Source organism: Rhopalosiphum maidis, chromosome 3 (genome assembly GCF_003676215.2).
Source record: "Rhopalosiphum maidis isolate BTI-1 chromosome 3, ASM367621v3, whole genome shotgun sequence".
In the NCBI taxonomy this organism is placed as follows: domain Eukaryota; kingdom Metazoa; phylum Arthropoda; class Insecta; order Hemiptera; family Aphididae; genus Rhopalosiphum; species Rhopalosiphum maidis.
Window position 1 is genome coordinate 61,087,056 of NC_040879.1, and position 19,588 is coordinate 61,106,643.

The window sequence follows — 19,588 nt, forward strand, 5'->3', positions numbered from 1 at the left end:
ATCCTTATAATTCTTGTAAAAAACGATACTTTTATATTGTATAACATTGCTTATCAAACTTGTAAACTAGTTATATTGTAAAAATACTAAATATATTAAACAGTAAATAAAAATTATTTAAGACAATTATTAAAATTTATTTTGGCTTATTAATTAATATTAAAATTAGAATAAATTTCATAAAATTAAAAATTATTTACATTATTAAATTAACTATATACAGCTTATATTAATTTTCTAAAAAATACAAAATTTTCAGGATCTGAAACATAAAAAAATAATAAAATATATAATTATAATAATATTCAAACAGATATTCATAATCCTATACAAAATTCTATGAAATATTTAAAGTAAGTAAAGTAAGCAAACATGTTAAGTATTATAATTCAATATTTGTCCAGCCTGCATACATTTTTATTTTTTATAAGCATATGTAGTGACAAGGTTAAGTAAAGATTTGTTTAGCAAAGAATGTACGGAAAAAAGTTTATGGTGCATTTTATAGTTACATCATATTAGAAGATATGATTCACATATTTAGGAAAGATTTATCAAAAATATAACACAAAAGTAATTTATTATTGTTTAAATCTTGATATTTAAATTTTTTTTGATTATTGGCGAGAAACTAACTTTTTTAATATAATTCTAAAATAAAGATTGCCTTTAACGATTTATTTGTTTACTTGGTCATGCAGTTTTTCACGTGTAAATGGTTCATAACTGAAAAGGTATTTTTTTTTAACTTAATGATGTTTAATAATAAAAAATATCATTAACCAATTTTTTTACATTATACTTAAGTTGTCTAAAGCTGATGTCTGTGACCAAATTTTAAATTTTAACCAAAATAAAATGGTTTTAAATTTATTAAAGAATCAGTGTACAGTATTTTGAATTAGAACATATTTTTTATTATTCTAAGAGGACATGAGATGTATATTTTAAGGTTTTAAATGCATAAATGAATATTAATAGTATTTTTTGAAATCTTCTGGAAAGCACAAACTTTTTTTTTAACAATTTCTAGTATTCACAGTTTTAAATCTTTATTTGAAAAGTAAAAATTAGTATTATATACCTAGTTATATAAACTTAACTTAATTGTTTGTTTTTAATATGTTGAATGCCTCATAGTATTTGTAGAACACTATCGATATAGCTACACTAGTATCGCGATTATATAACAATGTTAAAAGTAAAGTTAATAATCATGCATAAAAATGGAAGTGTTACTTTGATAGATACTTGAAATTAATAAATAAGTTCATACAAAACAATTATGTATACAAATTTAAATACTTAAGTAATTATATTCAGATTTACTTTAGGTTTATCCCATTTTCTTTTTCGCCCTTAGGTGATGTATAAAATAGCCGGGCTTGATAATAATCTAACGCTAGGCTGGGCCATTTTTCATAAATATCCTTGGCGTCAATCAAATCTACTCTTTCATCGTTTGCATTTGTCCTTTTTATTATAAACGTCAATTTTTGTTATTCCGACAATTTGATCGGGTTTAAGTCCGCGATTCAAACTGTATCTCGTTCTTTTCAAATTAATTTCATATGATTCACCATCACACAAATATATAGTTATTCCAGTATTAACCACTTCATTTACATCTACAGTAATTTTACTGTAAAAAAAAAATTGTATTAATACTATTTGAAAATAATTTCCATAGATTTTATTTTGTAAATCAAAGTTATGATTAATTCATTTTTGTTTTTTATATATTTTTACTTAAATGCTGGGAGAAAAAATTAAACTTTTCAATCTGACCTAATATGTACCTTAATTGTTTATTTAAATTATTTAAATACCAATAAAAGACTATGAGATGCCCTAGATAACATTATTACCTTTAAGTTTGATAATAGATAAATTTACTCAAATATTAAAGCTAACATCACAAAAAGTGTTCTGCTGAACAAAAATTTACTATGATCTACATTAGTAAGACAGAGACAACACATGCGGGTATAACGTCCTCTTGAATATAAATGGAATTCACAGATATGCAATTATTATGAAAAAATTATAAAGGAAATATAATGCAAATGTAAAGAAATCATAGCCCTAGTTATTATTTGTTTTAATGATTAATTTTACCTTCATTATTATTTTTATTTATGTTTAATTTTTCTACGAAATCATTTAACATATTTCATTAGTTTAAGTATATTGACGGATTAGACAATTAAATGATAAAAATTCAAAATATAAATTTATTAAGGGATAACATTTTTTACTTTAAAAGTTTTTATTATATAATGTAGGTAAAATTAATAATATTTAAACAATTACCTTCTTAATTTATTAGGAATTCATACATAAAATTAATGCTTTATGAAATTAAAAGACAATTTTAATTTTAAATTGGATATAGTTTGATTATTTCTTCAATTAGTTAAAATTGTAATAATTAATTTCAAAATTAATCAAAAATTTAATTGTTAAAATTATTAATTTAATTTCATTTATTAATAATAGAATTTTTTAATTGTAACCAAAATAGAGGTTTATTACTGTTAATAAAAATATTATTGAAAAAAATTAATATTAAAAAGATTTTTAAAAAAGAAGCTGCTAGCTTAATCTTAAAAGCATTATACATGTTTAATCTTTAAATATTTATTGGTTTAAAATAGAACATTATATTTTTAATATAAAAATAATATATTATTATAAATAAAGTGATAATATAAAAACCAAAGTTTTTAAAAATATGCAAAGGTAGTTTACTATAAAAAAAAATAAAAATTAAATCAAAATTTTGCCCTATCCTTTATCTGGTAATTATTTTTATTACAATACATATGGCCGTGGACCACAAAAAATGTTTTTAAAATTTGTGGTCCGCACAACTAAAGAGGTTGGGAATCGCTGTTCTAGCCGTTCTAGAGCATATACATTTGTTTATATTTGCTTTATATAATTATCAGATCAATTGAAAAAAAGGCATTTATAAGTAAAAATGGCAAAAACACACCCATTATCTTAGATATTAAATAAAACACATTTTTATATTAATACTAGCTACCCGAACTTCCTCCGGAAGAAATTATTTTTTATACTTTAATTTAAAAACTTATGACTATTTTTTGGCTATACAAATAATTTAATATAATTACATATTGTAGTTATTGTTATTGCTAATTTCTGAAAAATATATATCCTACATTTTAAATTCAACCATTGAAGTGGTTAATTTTATTCTTTTTATTATAGAATAGAGATAAGGTAGAAAAAAATGTAACAATAAATTATTTGTTCAATGAATAATATATATTTCGAATGGAAAAATGCAAGTGCAAACAAATAAATAATTAAAAGTAATAATAACAATAATAAATAAAGAAAAAAATATTTATATATATATAATAATAATTATTTTGAGAGGAAATCATAAGGTCAGATGCGTTCAAAACCGGTTTCCTTCGTCTTCAAAATCATGGTAGATTTTTATATATATAGATTATTAAAAAAAAGGATTTTACTTTCAAATCTGAACTCTACTTATAAGTTATACTAAGTTTTGGCAGTAGCCAGTAGTAGGAGTTTTTTCTTTAATTATTTATGTATTAGATATTTATCAAATGTTTAACTGTTTATCATATGTACTTTTATTTCTAAAAATGTGTTCAAAAGAAATAAAACGCCAATTCACTATGAGTTTTTATTATAGATATAATATGTCGTACCGTAGACGCCACAACAACTCATTTTTTTTCCAATTGGTTTTCTCCGAAATTTCATTTATATTAATGTTTGCATCCAGATTGAATTTTATTATTATTAATTATTATAATATTATATTATTATGCCATAGTACTCCTCCACTATCTCTCAGCCACTGATCGGCACACACGCGCACAATCACACGTATAATATACACAATACACTCATTAATTATTTTTGTTTATTTTAAGAGGCCGTTCTGGTAGCGAAAAGTCAACCGTAAAAACATGCTTTCGTACTTCTCATTTTCCTCAGCTCTCAATAGTTGTAGAAACATGATTTATATACCAAAATAAACTTGAGAAGTTCCTCTAGACGATCTCGTTCCTGAATTTTTTTTTCAAACCGGAGATATTTGCATTTGAAATTTTCAAAAAAACCATATAAAATAGAAAAAAAATGATATCAAAAAAGTGGAACGCAGTCCTCTAGAGAAACTTCTCAAGTTTATTTTGGTGTATAAATCATGTTTCTACGACTAATAAGAGCTGAGGAAAATGGGAAGTACAAAAACATGTTTTTGGTTAAAAAAATCATAAATTTACAGTCGTCATGTGCTGCTCTGCTAAGTATAGCGGCAGTGTTCGAGAACAATGTTCATACCACCACCTCGCGCGCGACTGCAGTCGTACCGCACCATAGGTCTAAATTGGTTTTCATATCCCAGTTTATAAATAATTATTGTCAATACGATAACAATAATGTTGGTGACTGAATAATATTTTATTTTATGTCATATTAAATATCTCACGTCATCATAAAATTATTATAATTTATTTAATAAAAATATGATTTGAATAATTATTTTTTTAAACTTGAAGAGAATTTGATGATTTAGTTAATTTTATTAAGGCTGAACCACATATAAAAAAAATTATGAAATTTAAATCGATATAACAAAAAAACACCTTAGGTACCTACAATCTGCACGTTACAAATGAATAAATAATAGCCTGTTGAATAAAGTGACAAACGTAATCAATGTACTTACTAGTTACGATATAACTCGATAACTTATAATAGTCTACATAATAAGTGATTTAAATCCCTAATTATATTAATTATTCACATAAATCAGTTAAATACTGTATTATTTTTAATTAGTAGGTACATCTATAACATATTATTAATTTATTAAATTTAATAATAACAAATAAACAAATTGAAGCCAATTCAAAATATGAAAAAACTAGTTAACACCAATATACATTTATTTTTTAAAATAATTAATTAAATTATTATATTTACAACCAATATAATATACTCTAAGTACATTTGATACGAGAATGAGAAGCACTAGAGCACAAAATAAATCGTCAAATCGTATAAAATATTAAAATAAAGCTAGGTATAATATATAAGAATATTATACATATATCATAATATGATAATAGTAGTAATTACTAATTATTGTTATAAGACACCTAATGTTAAAAATATATATATATATAAATTGGAAGCTGACTATCATTGCACATCAATACGACAATACATTTAAAAACAGTTTTATTTATTTTTCATTTATTACTTTAATTTTTTAATATTCACTTTTTTTTGTATTTATATTTTCCAAAATATGTTGAGGATCTAAAATTTATAAATATCGAAAAAAAATTTTTTTACTAGTGTTTAGTTAGTGTTTTGATAAAATTCATTAAAATCTCAAAAATGTACAAACTATTTCATTAGAAATTCATTCAAAAAATCAAGAGTTTGATGCGTTGGAAATAAAAAACTTTCAGAGTCATAAAAATAAAACAGTAATTATCCGAATTTGTAGCATGAAATGGTTTAAAACCATCAAAATTAATAATGTATAAATATATATTATATATATATTTATATGAATGAATGTAGTGATTAATTTATTGATTTGTTTAATTTGAATGTACATTTATTATATTTATAACTATAAATTAAATTGTAATTATATTTTATTTATAACGTTATATTAATCGATAACAATAAATTATAAACTATTAGTATTATTAAATTGTTACTGATGGTTTTTTAAATAAGAACTATGTTGTAAAATAGCTTTTATAGTTTAAGTATTTCCATATATATTTAGGGAACAGAAATTTCAATCAATAATAAAATTAGTTTGTGAACGCGCAAGCGAGCGTGCGCTTATCATATTCAAATTTCAAATTACGCAAGTGATATAAATACAAAATAGCATTGACACGAAACGTTCTAATGGCGGTCTGTGAAATAATAATGTGCCACTCTCGAGACTATTGCGTGTAGCCCCGTTTTGGGAAAAATGGGCGTAGTTACGGGTGACCGCCAAGGCGGCGATATGAAATTCAACGCCATCTCTTGAGCGTTGTATACGTTTCACTTTTACCAGAACGGCCTTTTAATATTGTCGTGTGTGAATTATATAATCATAAGATAACGACGACGCGCTATCAGCCGCCGCTGTTTTGCCGGTTTTATCGTTCTCCACCCGTCGTCGTTAGAGTCCGTTCAAAATAATAGTACTTGTTTTTTTTTTACACACACGTCAATGCGTTATGTTTTTACTACTTTTTTGTTTATATATTATTAGCGCTAATCGCCACTATTGTGTTTACCGTGTGCGCGAATCGTTGCGTCATTATTCAATTAGATTTTGATATTTTCCTACATCCGCGAATAGCCGTTTGTTAAAATTGTCTTTACATGACGTTATACAATTTTTATTATATTTTATAGCGTGGGCGCGAATCGCCGTATTGTTACCTATAGTAAATTGTGTGTGCAAATCACCACATTTCACGTTAAATATTATATTAATTATTAGGTACAAGTGACTACTTGATTTTATGTTTACATATTTACGTGTGTTGTACGAGTATTATTATTATTATCAGCGTAATAGCCAACTAGCTGGCCAGTCTGCTATCCACAAATTGTGAGTTTTTAACTATTTATTATTTCTTGTTAAATTATTATTCGTAATTATTATTGAGGCAGAAGGGACACGTATTATTATTGTGTACAAAATCTATACACAGCGCCAATAACTGCCTATTATAATTTTTCTATATTGTTGGGCCAGGAAGGCCGTATTGTTTTACATTTATTGTTGATATTTAGCTGTTTATTAATAATTCTATTATACTATATTATTTAATCAGTATTTATTACCATATCTATTGAGTTATCGTTCCTATAAAAGTTACCTTGTGTCCTTGTCATTAGTTTTAAGTACACACACGACACACATACACAAATATACATACATACACCGATACACCATCAACACACTAGCAATCATAGGATTTGATCGGCGACCCTGTCCACCTCCTATTAAGTGTTATATACTTACATACAGACAAATTTACACAGATCGATCAGTGTGTTGGTATCGTGCAAAGTTTGTTAGGTAAACGGTAATTCATATTATTTTGACCATAATATGCTCCTGGCCCGTTCAATTATAGTTCTTTTAAACAAATATATTTAATATCAATCTGTTGAAAATTAGTTAATTTATTTTTAATAACTTTTATCATATACCTATCAGATTATTTATGTTTATGTTTTTTATTCACATTTTATTAACTATACCTTTTATTACTTTGTATCCCTAGTTATAATTTATTTTGTGAAAAATTTGATTACTATTTTTAATGAAATTATACAACAATATGGATAGATAATTTGTTTTTGTGATATAAAAATGAGCTGTTTGTAAAAGTAGTAATTATGTAAATACATTAAAGAATTATAATCCTAAAAAATACTTTGATCTAAACCATTCAACATTTTCTTTCTTCATAAATTGGTTATTTTTCTATTTTTTTTTTAGTTTAAATAGGTGATTAGGTAAAGAATGACATAAAATTATTTATAGTAAGTAGCTAAATACACTAAATACACAATTATAAATTTAAATTTAATCCAATATATTACAATATTATTTTGATAAAGCTATCTCTAAGATATTTATTCCAATTTACTAATGTATCATAGTCAATTGTTTTAAGAGAATGTAATTAACATCATTTCTGAGTCCAATCATACATAAGCCTAAATGCATTCCCTATTTTGAACAAGTCCTTTATATTATTAAAGTTTGCATTATACACAATTTATGTTTTTTAAATGAATGTTAGTAGGTTAACCAATTTTCGAAAAAAGGGCTACACTAGATCATTGCTGCAAGGACAATGTCAAAATTGACATGGAAACCTTTGTGAGACGTTAATCTGAAAATTATGAAGACTGGCTTAATGGAAAAGATATTGGTTGCCATCCAGAAGACGACACTTCTCGTAGGTTTGCAGCTCGTGTGCATTATTAAATAAGTTAATTATTTTATACGGTAGCTTAAGTTTCTATAGAGAAAATGAGAAAGACAAATTTGAGTAATGTTTCTACTCTTAGAAATATGAAAAGAAAATTAAAGACTTTGCAGATAGACTTAAAAGAAAGCTAGAATGCTTGTCATCAGTTGCAAAACTTTTATATACCTAATACTTAAAATTTTGCACCTAAGATTAATCTTAATTCAATATCAAGGTAGCAAACTAATTTTTAAATTTTAACTTAAAAATTTAATTAAGCTGTTATCCCTAAAGTAACATTTTCCTTTAATTAAAAATTTTAATTCATTAAATAATGTTAAATTAAAAAAAAAGTTTATTAATTTTATTTATCACTCCAATAAAATAAATTTATAAGTATAAATTATAATAATTTAATTATTATTACTATTAATTAAATATTAATAATAAATTAAAAATAAATAAATAACACATTTTTACAAATAAAAATTTCTATTACTATAAATTATTATATAAAAATGTCAAGCTTATCAATAAAATAGTTTAAATTTAAAATATTAATCAATAAAATCAAAATAACTTTTAAAATTTAAAATTAAATTTTATTTACATGTTGATGGAATAGATATAGATTCATTCATCATGAGTGTTATACACTTATGATAAAAAAATCTTTGTTTTAAAAATCAATTTTTATGATCATCTAATTATTAAAAAAAGATAACTAACTATTAAACTTTTAAACTTGAACAACAAAATATATTTATTAAACCAAAACTTATAATATAATTTATACCAATATAAGAGTAAATAAACCAAAAAAAAAAAAAAAAAAAAAAATGAAATTAATAAACCTAATAAAGGAGAAATTATAAAAATAAAAAAAATTATATTTCTTGGGTAATTAACTTCTTTAAAAAATAATTTCAGACCATTTCTATACAAAAGGTATTACAATAATTCTTTTTAAAATTTAATTATTTCTTTCACAATACAGTTAAACTATAAATTAATTTTTAATAAATATTAAAACTCTAAATAAATAAATTATTTTTATAAAAAACCAAATAAAAATAAATTTAAATAACGTTTAACAACATCTTAACATTGTAAATAATATACTTAAATTTAGATATTCATTTATTTAATCTGTCTAAATACACTTTCCATTATATTTTCTTAGTTACGACTTGTTTTATTTTTAATAAGAATGACGGGCAATATGTACATATTTTAGATCTTTCTTCATATTAATAAAATAAATAAATTTACTATTAAACCCAATTTCATTTTAATTTTTATTCAAAATCCAAAAATAAAATTTAATGTAACCCGTTATATTCTTATTTATAAACCAAATCTTGACTTAACATAAATTATAATAATAAATAAAGAAAATACATTTTTAGTAGCCCACTTTCATTATGTTCTATCAATAGGAATTGTATTTGCTATTATTGCTAATTTAATTCATTGATTCCTAATTTTTACTCGATTTTCAATAAATAATTTTATTTTAATATTTAATGGAGTAAATATAACTTTCTTTCCACAACACTTCCTAGGTTTAAATGGTATAGCTCAACGATATACGGATTATCCTAATAATTTATTACTGTGAAATATAATTTCTTCAATTGGATCAATAATTTAAACATTTAAAATTATTATCTTAATTTATTGTATTTGAAATAGAATTTTTTTTAAAAAAAAAAAACAACTATTTTTAAATTAAATTTAAGTAATACTATTGAATGAATTCATAATTTAGAACACTCATATTCAGAATTATCATTAATTATTAATTTCTAGTATGGTAGAATTTATATGCAATTAACTTAAAATTCATTTATAAAGAACAATCTTTTGTTAGAAATTATAACTTGATTAAAACTAAGATTTCATAATAGAAATTCACCACTAATTGAACAAATAATTTTTTTTTCATTAGATGACTGAAAAGCAAAGTAATAATCTCTTAAATCAAAACATAGTAAACTAGCAATTACTTCTAATGAAAGAGTTTAGTGAAAAGTATAACATTAATTTGTCAAATTAAAATTATTTATTAATATCACTTAATTCCTTAAATAGCACCAATTAATTGATAATATATATCTAGTTGAAATATTGTAGAATAAGACTTCAATTGTGACATTAACATATACGTTTTATGGTATAAGATTTTTTTTTAACTTAATTAGACAGGTGCACAACAACCATCTATTTTAAACATTTATCATTTTTTGTTTATATTTTAATTGAATGTTAATAAGTTAACCAACTTTCTTAGTCTAAAATTTCAAAGTTACAGTTATTCAACAAAAAAAAAAAAAACTATAAAATGCACGTTTTCAGTTTTTTGACTATAATATTGAAAATAGTTATTCTAGGATTTATTTAGGATTATTCCAGGGTGACATTTTACCCCTGTTTATTAAAACCCTACATTGTATGACTTTTTTTTTTAAAAATATATTTATAAACTTGGGTTGCCAATTCTCAAATTGTTTAATGTAGGACAATTTTTTTCATATCCAATTTATATACCATAGTTTTAGCGGTATAGCCAATTTTTTTTAGTTGTTTTTGTTGGGGGGGGGGGAGCAAAGTAAAAAATTAAAAGACAACTACTATGGTAATTTATCCTGGTTAATGGTTATATGCACATATAAATAATTCCTATTCCCCCCGCTATGCGCCATAGCTACGGCACTGCATAGTTTAACAAGCATTACTGCAACCAAAAATATAGATTATGATTTAATGAAAAATACATACATCTAATACATTTTATTTATATCACTTTTATTGAATTGCATATTGATACTTTTGACTATTTGATTTAAAGAATTCAACATACATTATATCATGAAAATTAATAGTAAATACATATTTAAATATTTAAAATAACAATATATTGAAAAATAATTTTAAAAATTAACAATATAATAAATAATATAAAATATAACACTTGGCTAGTTGGATGTTTACCACCTTATTTAAATCTTATTTATACACCATGGAACAAAATTAGGAAATTTAACAAATAGTAACAGCATTATTCTTACAAGTTATAACCGACTTAGAATTTTTATCACAGAAAATTTTATATCTTAAAATATATGAATATAACAATAGTGTAACTAATGAAAACTAATAAAATAAAAAATTATAAACATGTCTTTTAACAAACAAAAAAAAAAAAAATTTTTATTTAAATGAATATATATTTTGATTTTTTGCCAATTTAATTAAATCTTTATCATTTTTAACAGACTTGGAAAATTCAAGACAGTCTTCTTTATAATTTAAATAAATCAATATTTCAGTTCTTATAAGAGCTGTTGAACACCTATTCCTCTCATCTCTCCATTTAATATTCATTACAGAAAATACTCTTTCAGTAAATGCAGCACTACTTGAGGGTAATGTTAATAAAAATGAAATGAATAAAAACATGTTAGGCAATTCAATATCTTTCTGAAAAATAAATTGCCATTTTTCTGGAATAGTTTTCATATTTTCCCAGTCGTTTGTTTTTATAAATTGTTTAAAAACTGATTGCACAATCACTATTTCATCAAAAAGTTTGTCAAAATCAATTTTTTGTAGTTGAGGTATGTGATGAACGATTGCTTCAAAGTGTTTATAGTTAAGAAATGTATTTTGAGAAAGCTGAAAATGTGTTCATTTAAATAACCAATTTTGCTTTTCATCAAAATCAAAATGATTATTTAAATATTTATGTGCTTCATCAATAAATAAATTAAAACTTCTTGTTATAGTATTTTTCAGATTCTTATCTTGTAAATTGCTCAGTTTTTGATTTGTTACAAAACCAAAAAATTGTTCAGTTTTTCTACTTAAAAGATTAGTTTTGAGATTCAACATAATACTAAATAGTTCAATGACTGTAGTAGAATTTTTTTCAATGTTTTTTACAGTATTATTAAACATAGGGAGAATATTATTACAAAACAGTAAATATACTTCTATCTCCTCGCTAACTGCATGACTTTCTTCATTAATTTTAAATATTAACTGTATTTGTTTTGGACAGTCTATACTAAGACTTATTAGAGTTTGATAGTTCAACAATATTCTGTCTACTCATGGAAGTAATGATAACTACCTAGTACTAACATGTCTAATTAATTCTATCTCAACAAAAGTATGGAATTCTTTTAAAGTTTCTCTTCTCTTAGCAGACATAGAAAAATGGAAATACATTTTTAATATTAAATTTTTAACATCAATATCTAAATAGTCCATAGCTTTTTTAACGCAGTTATGAAGTATATGTGCATGACAATTACTTTTTATTATATTAGGATTTTTGGCTTTAATATTGGTAAATAATGAATGGTGTACACCAAAATTCGCACTACAATTATCACCACTAAAACCACTAACTTGTTCCCAATTAAGTTAAGTATTAGTAAAAATATTGTCGATCATCTTAAACATTCCATCAGCTGTTTCATCAGAGTTTTCTATAAAATCTATAACAAAATTTTGTTGGCCTTCCTCTTTAGTAAAAATCTGTATGCATATGAAGAAAAATTTGATATTTTCTTTGTTAGAAACATTAGTTTGTAAGGAATAAAATAATGGAGGATTGTGATTTTTTAGTTTTTGATACAAATTGAATAACGACCTGGGGGCTAAAACATTTTGTGCTACAGCTTCACATTTTCACATTTTATTCTACCACAATTTATTTTACCTGCAAGTTTTGAGTCTTCAAAAATTAATTTATCTAATTTAAAGCAACAATCTAAAGAGTTGTATGATTGATTGTGTTTAATAGTATGAACAATTTTGGTTATTTCAGCAGCTACAGCAAGTTCCTCTTTAAACGAATTTTTAACAACATAATATTTATCAACAACATTACTTATTTTGCATGCTCTAAAAACTTTAATGTTTTTTTGAAGTTGAGTGACGCATCACCAAGTTATATCCTCCAATAGAAATATAAAAAAAAATTGATACATAACTTACATTTAGCATTAAATTCGTCATATTTAATTAATCATGTGTTTTTTCTTCCAAATTTTTGTTGTAGGTGCACAATCGACGAACTTTTCTTGGAGTAGTTTTATTTATGTTATGATCATCTGGGTCTGAGTCTGAACTTGGTAGTCTGTTCATGTTGTATTGTCTGTAAATTAATACGCATTATTGTATGCATATTAATCAATCTGTTATTATCTACTATATTATTTACTTTACTTACTTTTAATATCAGTGAACAACGGTATCGTTCAATTAACGAGATGAGTGACGACTGTCACTGCCGTGGTCACTGGACGACCAACCAAATTAATAAATACAAAAAACGATAAAAAGGCGATTACATTTTGTTGATAACTACATAGATAATAATAATAGTGATATTCTCTATATCATGCATAGATAAAGATCTTTATTATCCATGACATATCAGTTATTCCATCAACTCAATAATTATTATTAGATTGTAATAAATGATAATATAAAGAAAATTTAATATGTTCAATATACGAGTAAATAGGTATTTTTGTAAAATGTAGGATTGTCCTACAAAATTTTTTTAGTATTGTTGGACGTAAGACAATTCAAATAAATGTAGAACAATATAGGACAGTTGGCAACCCTATTATAAACGTGGTACACTTTTGGACTATGTGAATGAGGATTATGGAATAAAAATTGATGGAGTTAATATAGCTTATTTTTATTTTGGAATGTGTAAAACATCATTTTCTTGGCATTCACGAAGGAAGACCAAAGTCATGGTAACTTCTATATACTTCATCCTAAGTGATTTTATTATATACATTTTATTTTTTAAGGTGTGCAATACCACTGGAATATGGACAGCGCTTTGAAGGAGTAGTTAATGGCCTTTTTCCTTCAGATTTTTGAATATGTCCGCATATCTTGTACATACATCGTACTCGTATGACAGAATTTCTTTTCTAACTCGTATCCGTTTTTATTTTTTTAATGCTTTTATCATAATAAATAATTCGAAACGGCGACGACCTCGGGCTTAGATAAGGATCATATACTTGACCATGTCGGCCAACCGAATGTGACGCAGCAGCCACGGCTCCGGTCCTGATCATCGGCCCAGCGGCTGCACTGTTTAACTGAAAACTGTAATTTGTTTACTGGCCATTCGCGGCGATTGGCTCCGAACATATTACAGGTTAGCTCAAAATGTACGGTGCGTTTTTTACAGTACGACTTAAGGACACATACCGATTACTCTAAGAAGTACCAGTCAGTTTTAGGACGCCGCAATGTCTATCACACCGCTCAAGAAACGCGTCTGTTACCATTACGACAGTGAGTACCGTTTTTATAGATGTTAAATGTGTTGTGTGTGTGCTCTGATTGTCAAGAAAAACATAGTTATGCCTGCAGTCTGGGTTTTTATTTTTTTCTATTCGTCCTTGTACTGCCTATACTTCCAGATAGTTTAGACTAAATTAAATTCAATAGTAATATTATTAACTGCATAAAGTATATTCTTAGAAATTTGATGATTTCATACTATGTCAGACATAAAGTTATTGATATCAGTTGTCACTAAACAAATTTAATTATTCCCCGTTTTTGATGTGTTAACCTTGATCATTACATCTGTGAATTCCAATAATTACACATATTTATCCCAGAGGTTGAGACATTTATTGAACATAGACTAAATTTTAGAAAAGTCGATTTATATCACTGAACCATATAAAGTGCCCTACTAATGGTTATATTTTTACTACAATTAAAAAAATGGTGTATGGGTAATTTTGACCAAAGTACAATAAGTGGTTCCAAATAATGCAATATTGTCAATAGTTTTGATTCATAAAATGCAGAATTAAAATATAACGATCATTGTAGTATAATAAATTAGGTACATAATTGTGTAGTTTATTTCTCATATAATCTATTAACTTGATACTTAAATGTAATACATAATACGCCTCTATGAGGTACCATATTCGATAAAAGATATCATTTTTTTAATAAATGTAGCTATATTTTTAATTTAAAAAAAAATATGTGAATTTTTACTATGAGTTGTTGATGTATAAAAATTCAACCTAATATTAATGTGTATCTCCCCTAAATATCACATTTTTAATTACTTACTGTTTAAAGGTAGTTGAGTAATTAAATTATTATAGAAGTCTATGTGTTGTCTTTTAATAGATAGGAAACTTTTTCTATTTATTTCAAACGGCTATTTAATGTAATTAATTTATCGTTGTACATTTTTTACAGGTGACATAGGAAACTATTATTATGGACAAGGTCATCCTATGAAACCACATAGGATTTCAATGACTCATAATTTGATTTTAAATTATGGTTTATATCAAAAAATGGAAATATCCGTAAGTCAAAATAATATTTAGTCTTGATGATATTTTTCAATGACTTATAAAATCTATGTTTATAATAATTTAGAGATTTAATGAAATTACTGCAGAAGAAATGACCAAATTTCATAGTAATGAGTACATACAGTTCTTAAGAACTATTTGTCCTAATAATAAGAGATATTATCATAAAAAAATGCAAAGATGTAAGTATATGGTCACACTTACTAAAATTAAATGTAATTGTTAAAATGGTTATTATTGTTTTTTTTCACAGTCAATGTTGGTGAAGATTGTCCAGTTTTTGATGGTTTATATACATTTTGTCAGCTATCTGCGGGCGGTTCAGTAGCAGCAGCTGTAAAATTAAATAAACAATCTGCAGATATTTGTATCAATTGGGGAGGTGGTTTTCATCACGCAAAAAAATCTAAAGCCAGTGGCTTTTGTTATGTTAATGATATAGTACTTGGTATATTAGAATTGCTTAAATACCATCAACGAGTGTTGTACATTGATATTGATGTCCATCACGGTGATGGTGTCGAAGAAGCATTTTATACAACTGATAGAGTTATGACAGTTTCATTCCACAAACATGGCAAATATTTTCCTGGTACTGGAGATCTCGGAGTAAGTCAATGAATAGTGAAATTTAATTTTTAATATCTTAATTTGTTTAATCTGTTAATGGTTGCAATATTAGCGTTCAAATAAATTTGTTTTTATAAGGTCCCATCAATACTTTTCTAATGATAATTATCATAGTTTTATAATTTGATAGATCATGTATCAAACTAATATATTGCTTAATTTTTTTTTTTCTATCATGCATTAAAAATGTTAAGTTTATTTTACTTTTAAAGTCTCTTATCAGCTATCGCTTATTACATTACACAGAGTACCTATAATATACTTGATTTTAAATTTTCTTATATTGTCTGTTAAATAAATTATTTAATAACAATATTAAAATGTATTTTTTTTGTAGGATATTGGTGCTGAAGAAGGAAAGTACTATGCAGTTAACATTCCCTTAAGAGATGGAATGGATGATGATAGTTATGAATCAATATTCGTACCAATAATTACTAAAGTAATGGAGACATTCCAACCTAGTGCAGTTGTATTACAATGTGGAGCGGATTCACTTACAGGAGACAAGCTTGGATGCTTTAATCTAACTGTTAAAGGTATGAGAGTTGTGTACATTATTAATTTATAAACTTCAAACTTAAAAACTGTAAACGAACATTTTTAGGTCATGGCAAATGTGTTGAATTTGTAAAACGTTATGGGTTACCCTTTCTTATGGTCGGCGGAGGTGGTTACACTATTCGAAATGTATCTCGATGTTGGACATATGAAACAGCTGTGGCCTTAGGAGCTGAAATTGCTAATGAATTGCCGAATAATGACTATTATGAATATTTTGGGCCCGATTTTAAACTTCATATCAGCCCTTCGAATATGATTAATAGAAATGCTTCAGAGTATTTAGAAAAAATTAAAAACCGACTCTTTGAAAACTTACGAATGCTACCTCACGCCCCAGGAGTTCAAGTGCAAGGTAAATAGTATTATACTTATAATTGTAATTAAATAGTTAATTTTTTGATATAAACTTTTAAATGAACTACTTACTATTTTATATTTATTTTTGTTATTAGCTATCCCCGAAGACGGAGTACACAATGAGTCAGACGATGAAGATAATGTTAACCCAGATGAGAGGAATCCTCAATCTATTACAGATAAAAAAATTTCACCTGATAATGAATTTAGCGATAGTGAAGATGAAGGCATGGCTCCTGGTGTAGGGGGTGGTGGCCGAAAAGATAATAGGTATTGCAACTGGTTTATATAATGTATAATATAAATAATATAGTATTTAATATGTATATAATATTATAACTTTTGTTTTAGATCTTATAAAGCTGTCACACCTGCTAGAAAACAAGCATGTTTGGACTCGAATAGGATAGAAGTCAATGAACCAAAATTTGATATTCTAAAAGGTAATTATTTTTAATATGAATCTCTCAACATAAACAAAAATGTGCCATCATAATGCAGTGGCTAATTGCCAATTTTTAAATTCTCATTGTTTACATCAGTTTTTGTCAACTAAAAAAAATTCATACTCTAGTTTTTAGCCAAAAATACATTTTCAAAAGTGTTTTTTACTATTTGGCGTTTCAAATTGAGATCTCGTTTGGACGTTGAAAATATAGGCGCTTCATAAGCGATTGCTAAATTTTTTCCTTTAAATAATGATTTTATTTAATATGTTTATTAATTATTTACAGTTCAGTATAATATACATGATATTTGAATTTACAAAATGTTTTTTATATTACCAATGTATTGACATTTTATTTTATTATTCATGCAGATAATGATTAATTTATAGTATAATGTCACTTACAGTGGTATGACAAATTATATTCTTCTAATTCTATTTTTTTATATATATATATATACATATATTTTAAGTAGATTTTGTGAGTTTCTAATTAAAGTTATGTTCTTTAATAGTTTTATGAAACGGTCTTGCGTTTGTTTATATAACATGATGTATAGACAGTGTTGTATTCATATTTAAGACAAATTTCCCTAAGGTCATATAATTTATTCATAACATTATCGATAAAATTGTATTTTAAGTTTTTAATATCACTTAATATTGTCTTAATAAATGTTTTAATATTTTTTTTTTTAGATGATAAAGAAGACAAATCTGATGATTCTAATAAAAATGATGCTGTCAAGTCATGAATTTATGACTGAAATGTATAATACAATTGTAAAAAAAAAAAAAAGTAAAACAATGGTTTACTGTCATTCATTTGTATACATAAACTTCTATAATTAGGGCGGTATAATGTAATTTAGTAAATTATCTTATTTATAGTTACTAATTTATGGTTTAGCTCTTAAAAAAATTATAGATTTAAATAAAGCATGTATAAATAAAAGAAAAAACATATTAATTTAACCTAAACATAAAATTTTAAATATAAATCTGATTTATCCTTAAGTTAAAAAAAGAATAATTTTTTTAAAAATAAAATTCAAAAATTGTATTTAAACCAGCTATTAATATTGTTTAACAAGAAATTAGGTACTAATAAATAATTTAGAAAAGAAAATTTCAATAAAATGAATGATTAAATAAATACCAGCAGTAGAAACTGCTGAAACTGACTGAAATAGAAGGATGAACTAATGAAGAAACAGGAGTAGGGGTAGCTATAGCTAAAGGAAATCAAGAAGAAAAAGGCATTTGTGCTCTCTTAGTTAAAGAAGCTATTATAATTATTAATATAATAAAAAAAATAAGTAATTTAAATTAATATGATAATCAATTCCAATAAAATTTCAAGAACCAAAATTTAATATTCAAATTATAGATATAATAATAAATAAATCAACTAAACAATTTATTTGTATACATGAACTTCTATAATTAGGGCAGTATAATTTAATTTAGTAAATTATCTTATTTATAGTTATTAATTTATGGTTTATGATTGTTAACTCTAATAATAACACCTTTCGTAAGTTTTTAAAAAAATGAAGTAAGCTGAGTATACGTTAAAAGATATTTTTTCACAATTATTGTTTCTACTTTTTTATATTTAAGTATATTGATTTGTTTTAATTTTTGTAATTAGATCAGTTTATTCAGCAGCTGAAACATTTTAAATAAATGGAAGTGATGACGGTGTTCATTCAACTACAACAAACATTTTTTTGATTTGTGGTTATTTAAGTTAACAATTATTATTTTTTTTTCATTTTCAAACTATTTTCATCATTACAATATTTAGTAACTTTCGGTAAGTATAAAATGTGTATAGTACAGACTAACATAAATAAATATTCAATCAAACAAATTGTACATGTTTTCAATTATGAAAACTTTTTTACATGAGGTCATCAACAAAATTTACTAAGTCAGCTATTTATAATGCAGTTGTAATCCATTTTTTTTTTATCAAGTTCATAATTGGCTTACATCTTATTAGTTTTAGTAATTATTAAGATCCAATATAAGATGATAATTTTCAATCCTAATTATGTATTTTTTTTTTGTACTATTAAATAACTGTAAATATATATATTTTTTTGTATAAGACAAAATAAATAATATTTATTACTTTATTTTTTAACTATTCTGTGTTATTT

The 19,588-nt window shown here is 24.6% G+C and overlaps 1 protein-coding gene across 6 annotated transcripts; it reads left to right on the forward strand.

The window, feature by feature from the left end:
• Nucleotides 1-6,309: 6,309 nt before the first annotated feature.
• On the forward strand, nt 6,310-19,369 carry LOC113555486 (histone deacetylase Rpd3-like). 6 transcript variants are annotated; one of them, XM_026959814.1, is made up of 13 exons: nt 6,310-6,646; nt 7,854-8,016; nt 13,583-13,807; nt 13,865-14,363; nt 15,300-15,412; nt 15,486-15,603; nt 15,675-16,030; nt 16,389-16,590; nt 16,659-16,967; nt 17,068-17,242; nt 17,324-17,415; nt 18,120-18,219; nt 19,075-19,369. In XM_026959814.1, exons 4-12 carry the CDS (start codon nt 14,318-14,320, stop codon nt 18,173-18,175), a joined length of 1,467 nt encoding a protein of 488 aa, XP_026815615.1. In that variant the 5' UTR covers nt 6,310-6,646; nt 7,854-8,016; nt 13,583-13,807; nt 13,865-14,317; the 3' UTR covers nt 18,176-18,219; nt 19,075-19,369. The 6 variants fall into 6 exon arrangements, with proteins under 6 accessions (XP_026815615.1, XP_026815614.1, XP_026815616.1 ...); XM_026959813.1 differs by having other exon boundaries at nt 7,854-8,012; XM_026959815.1 differs by lacking the exon at nt 13,583-13,807 and having other exon boundaries at nt 7,854-8,012; nt 13,865-14,173; nt 14,257-14,363.
• The last annotated feature ends 219 nt before the right edge of the window (nt 19,370-19,588 follow it).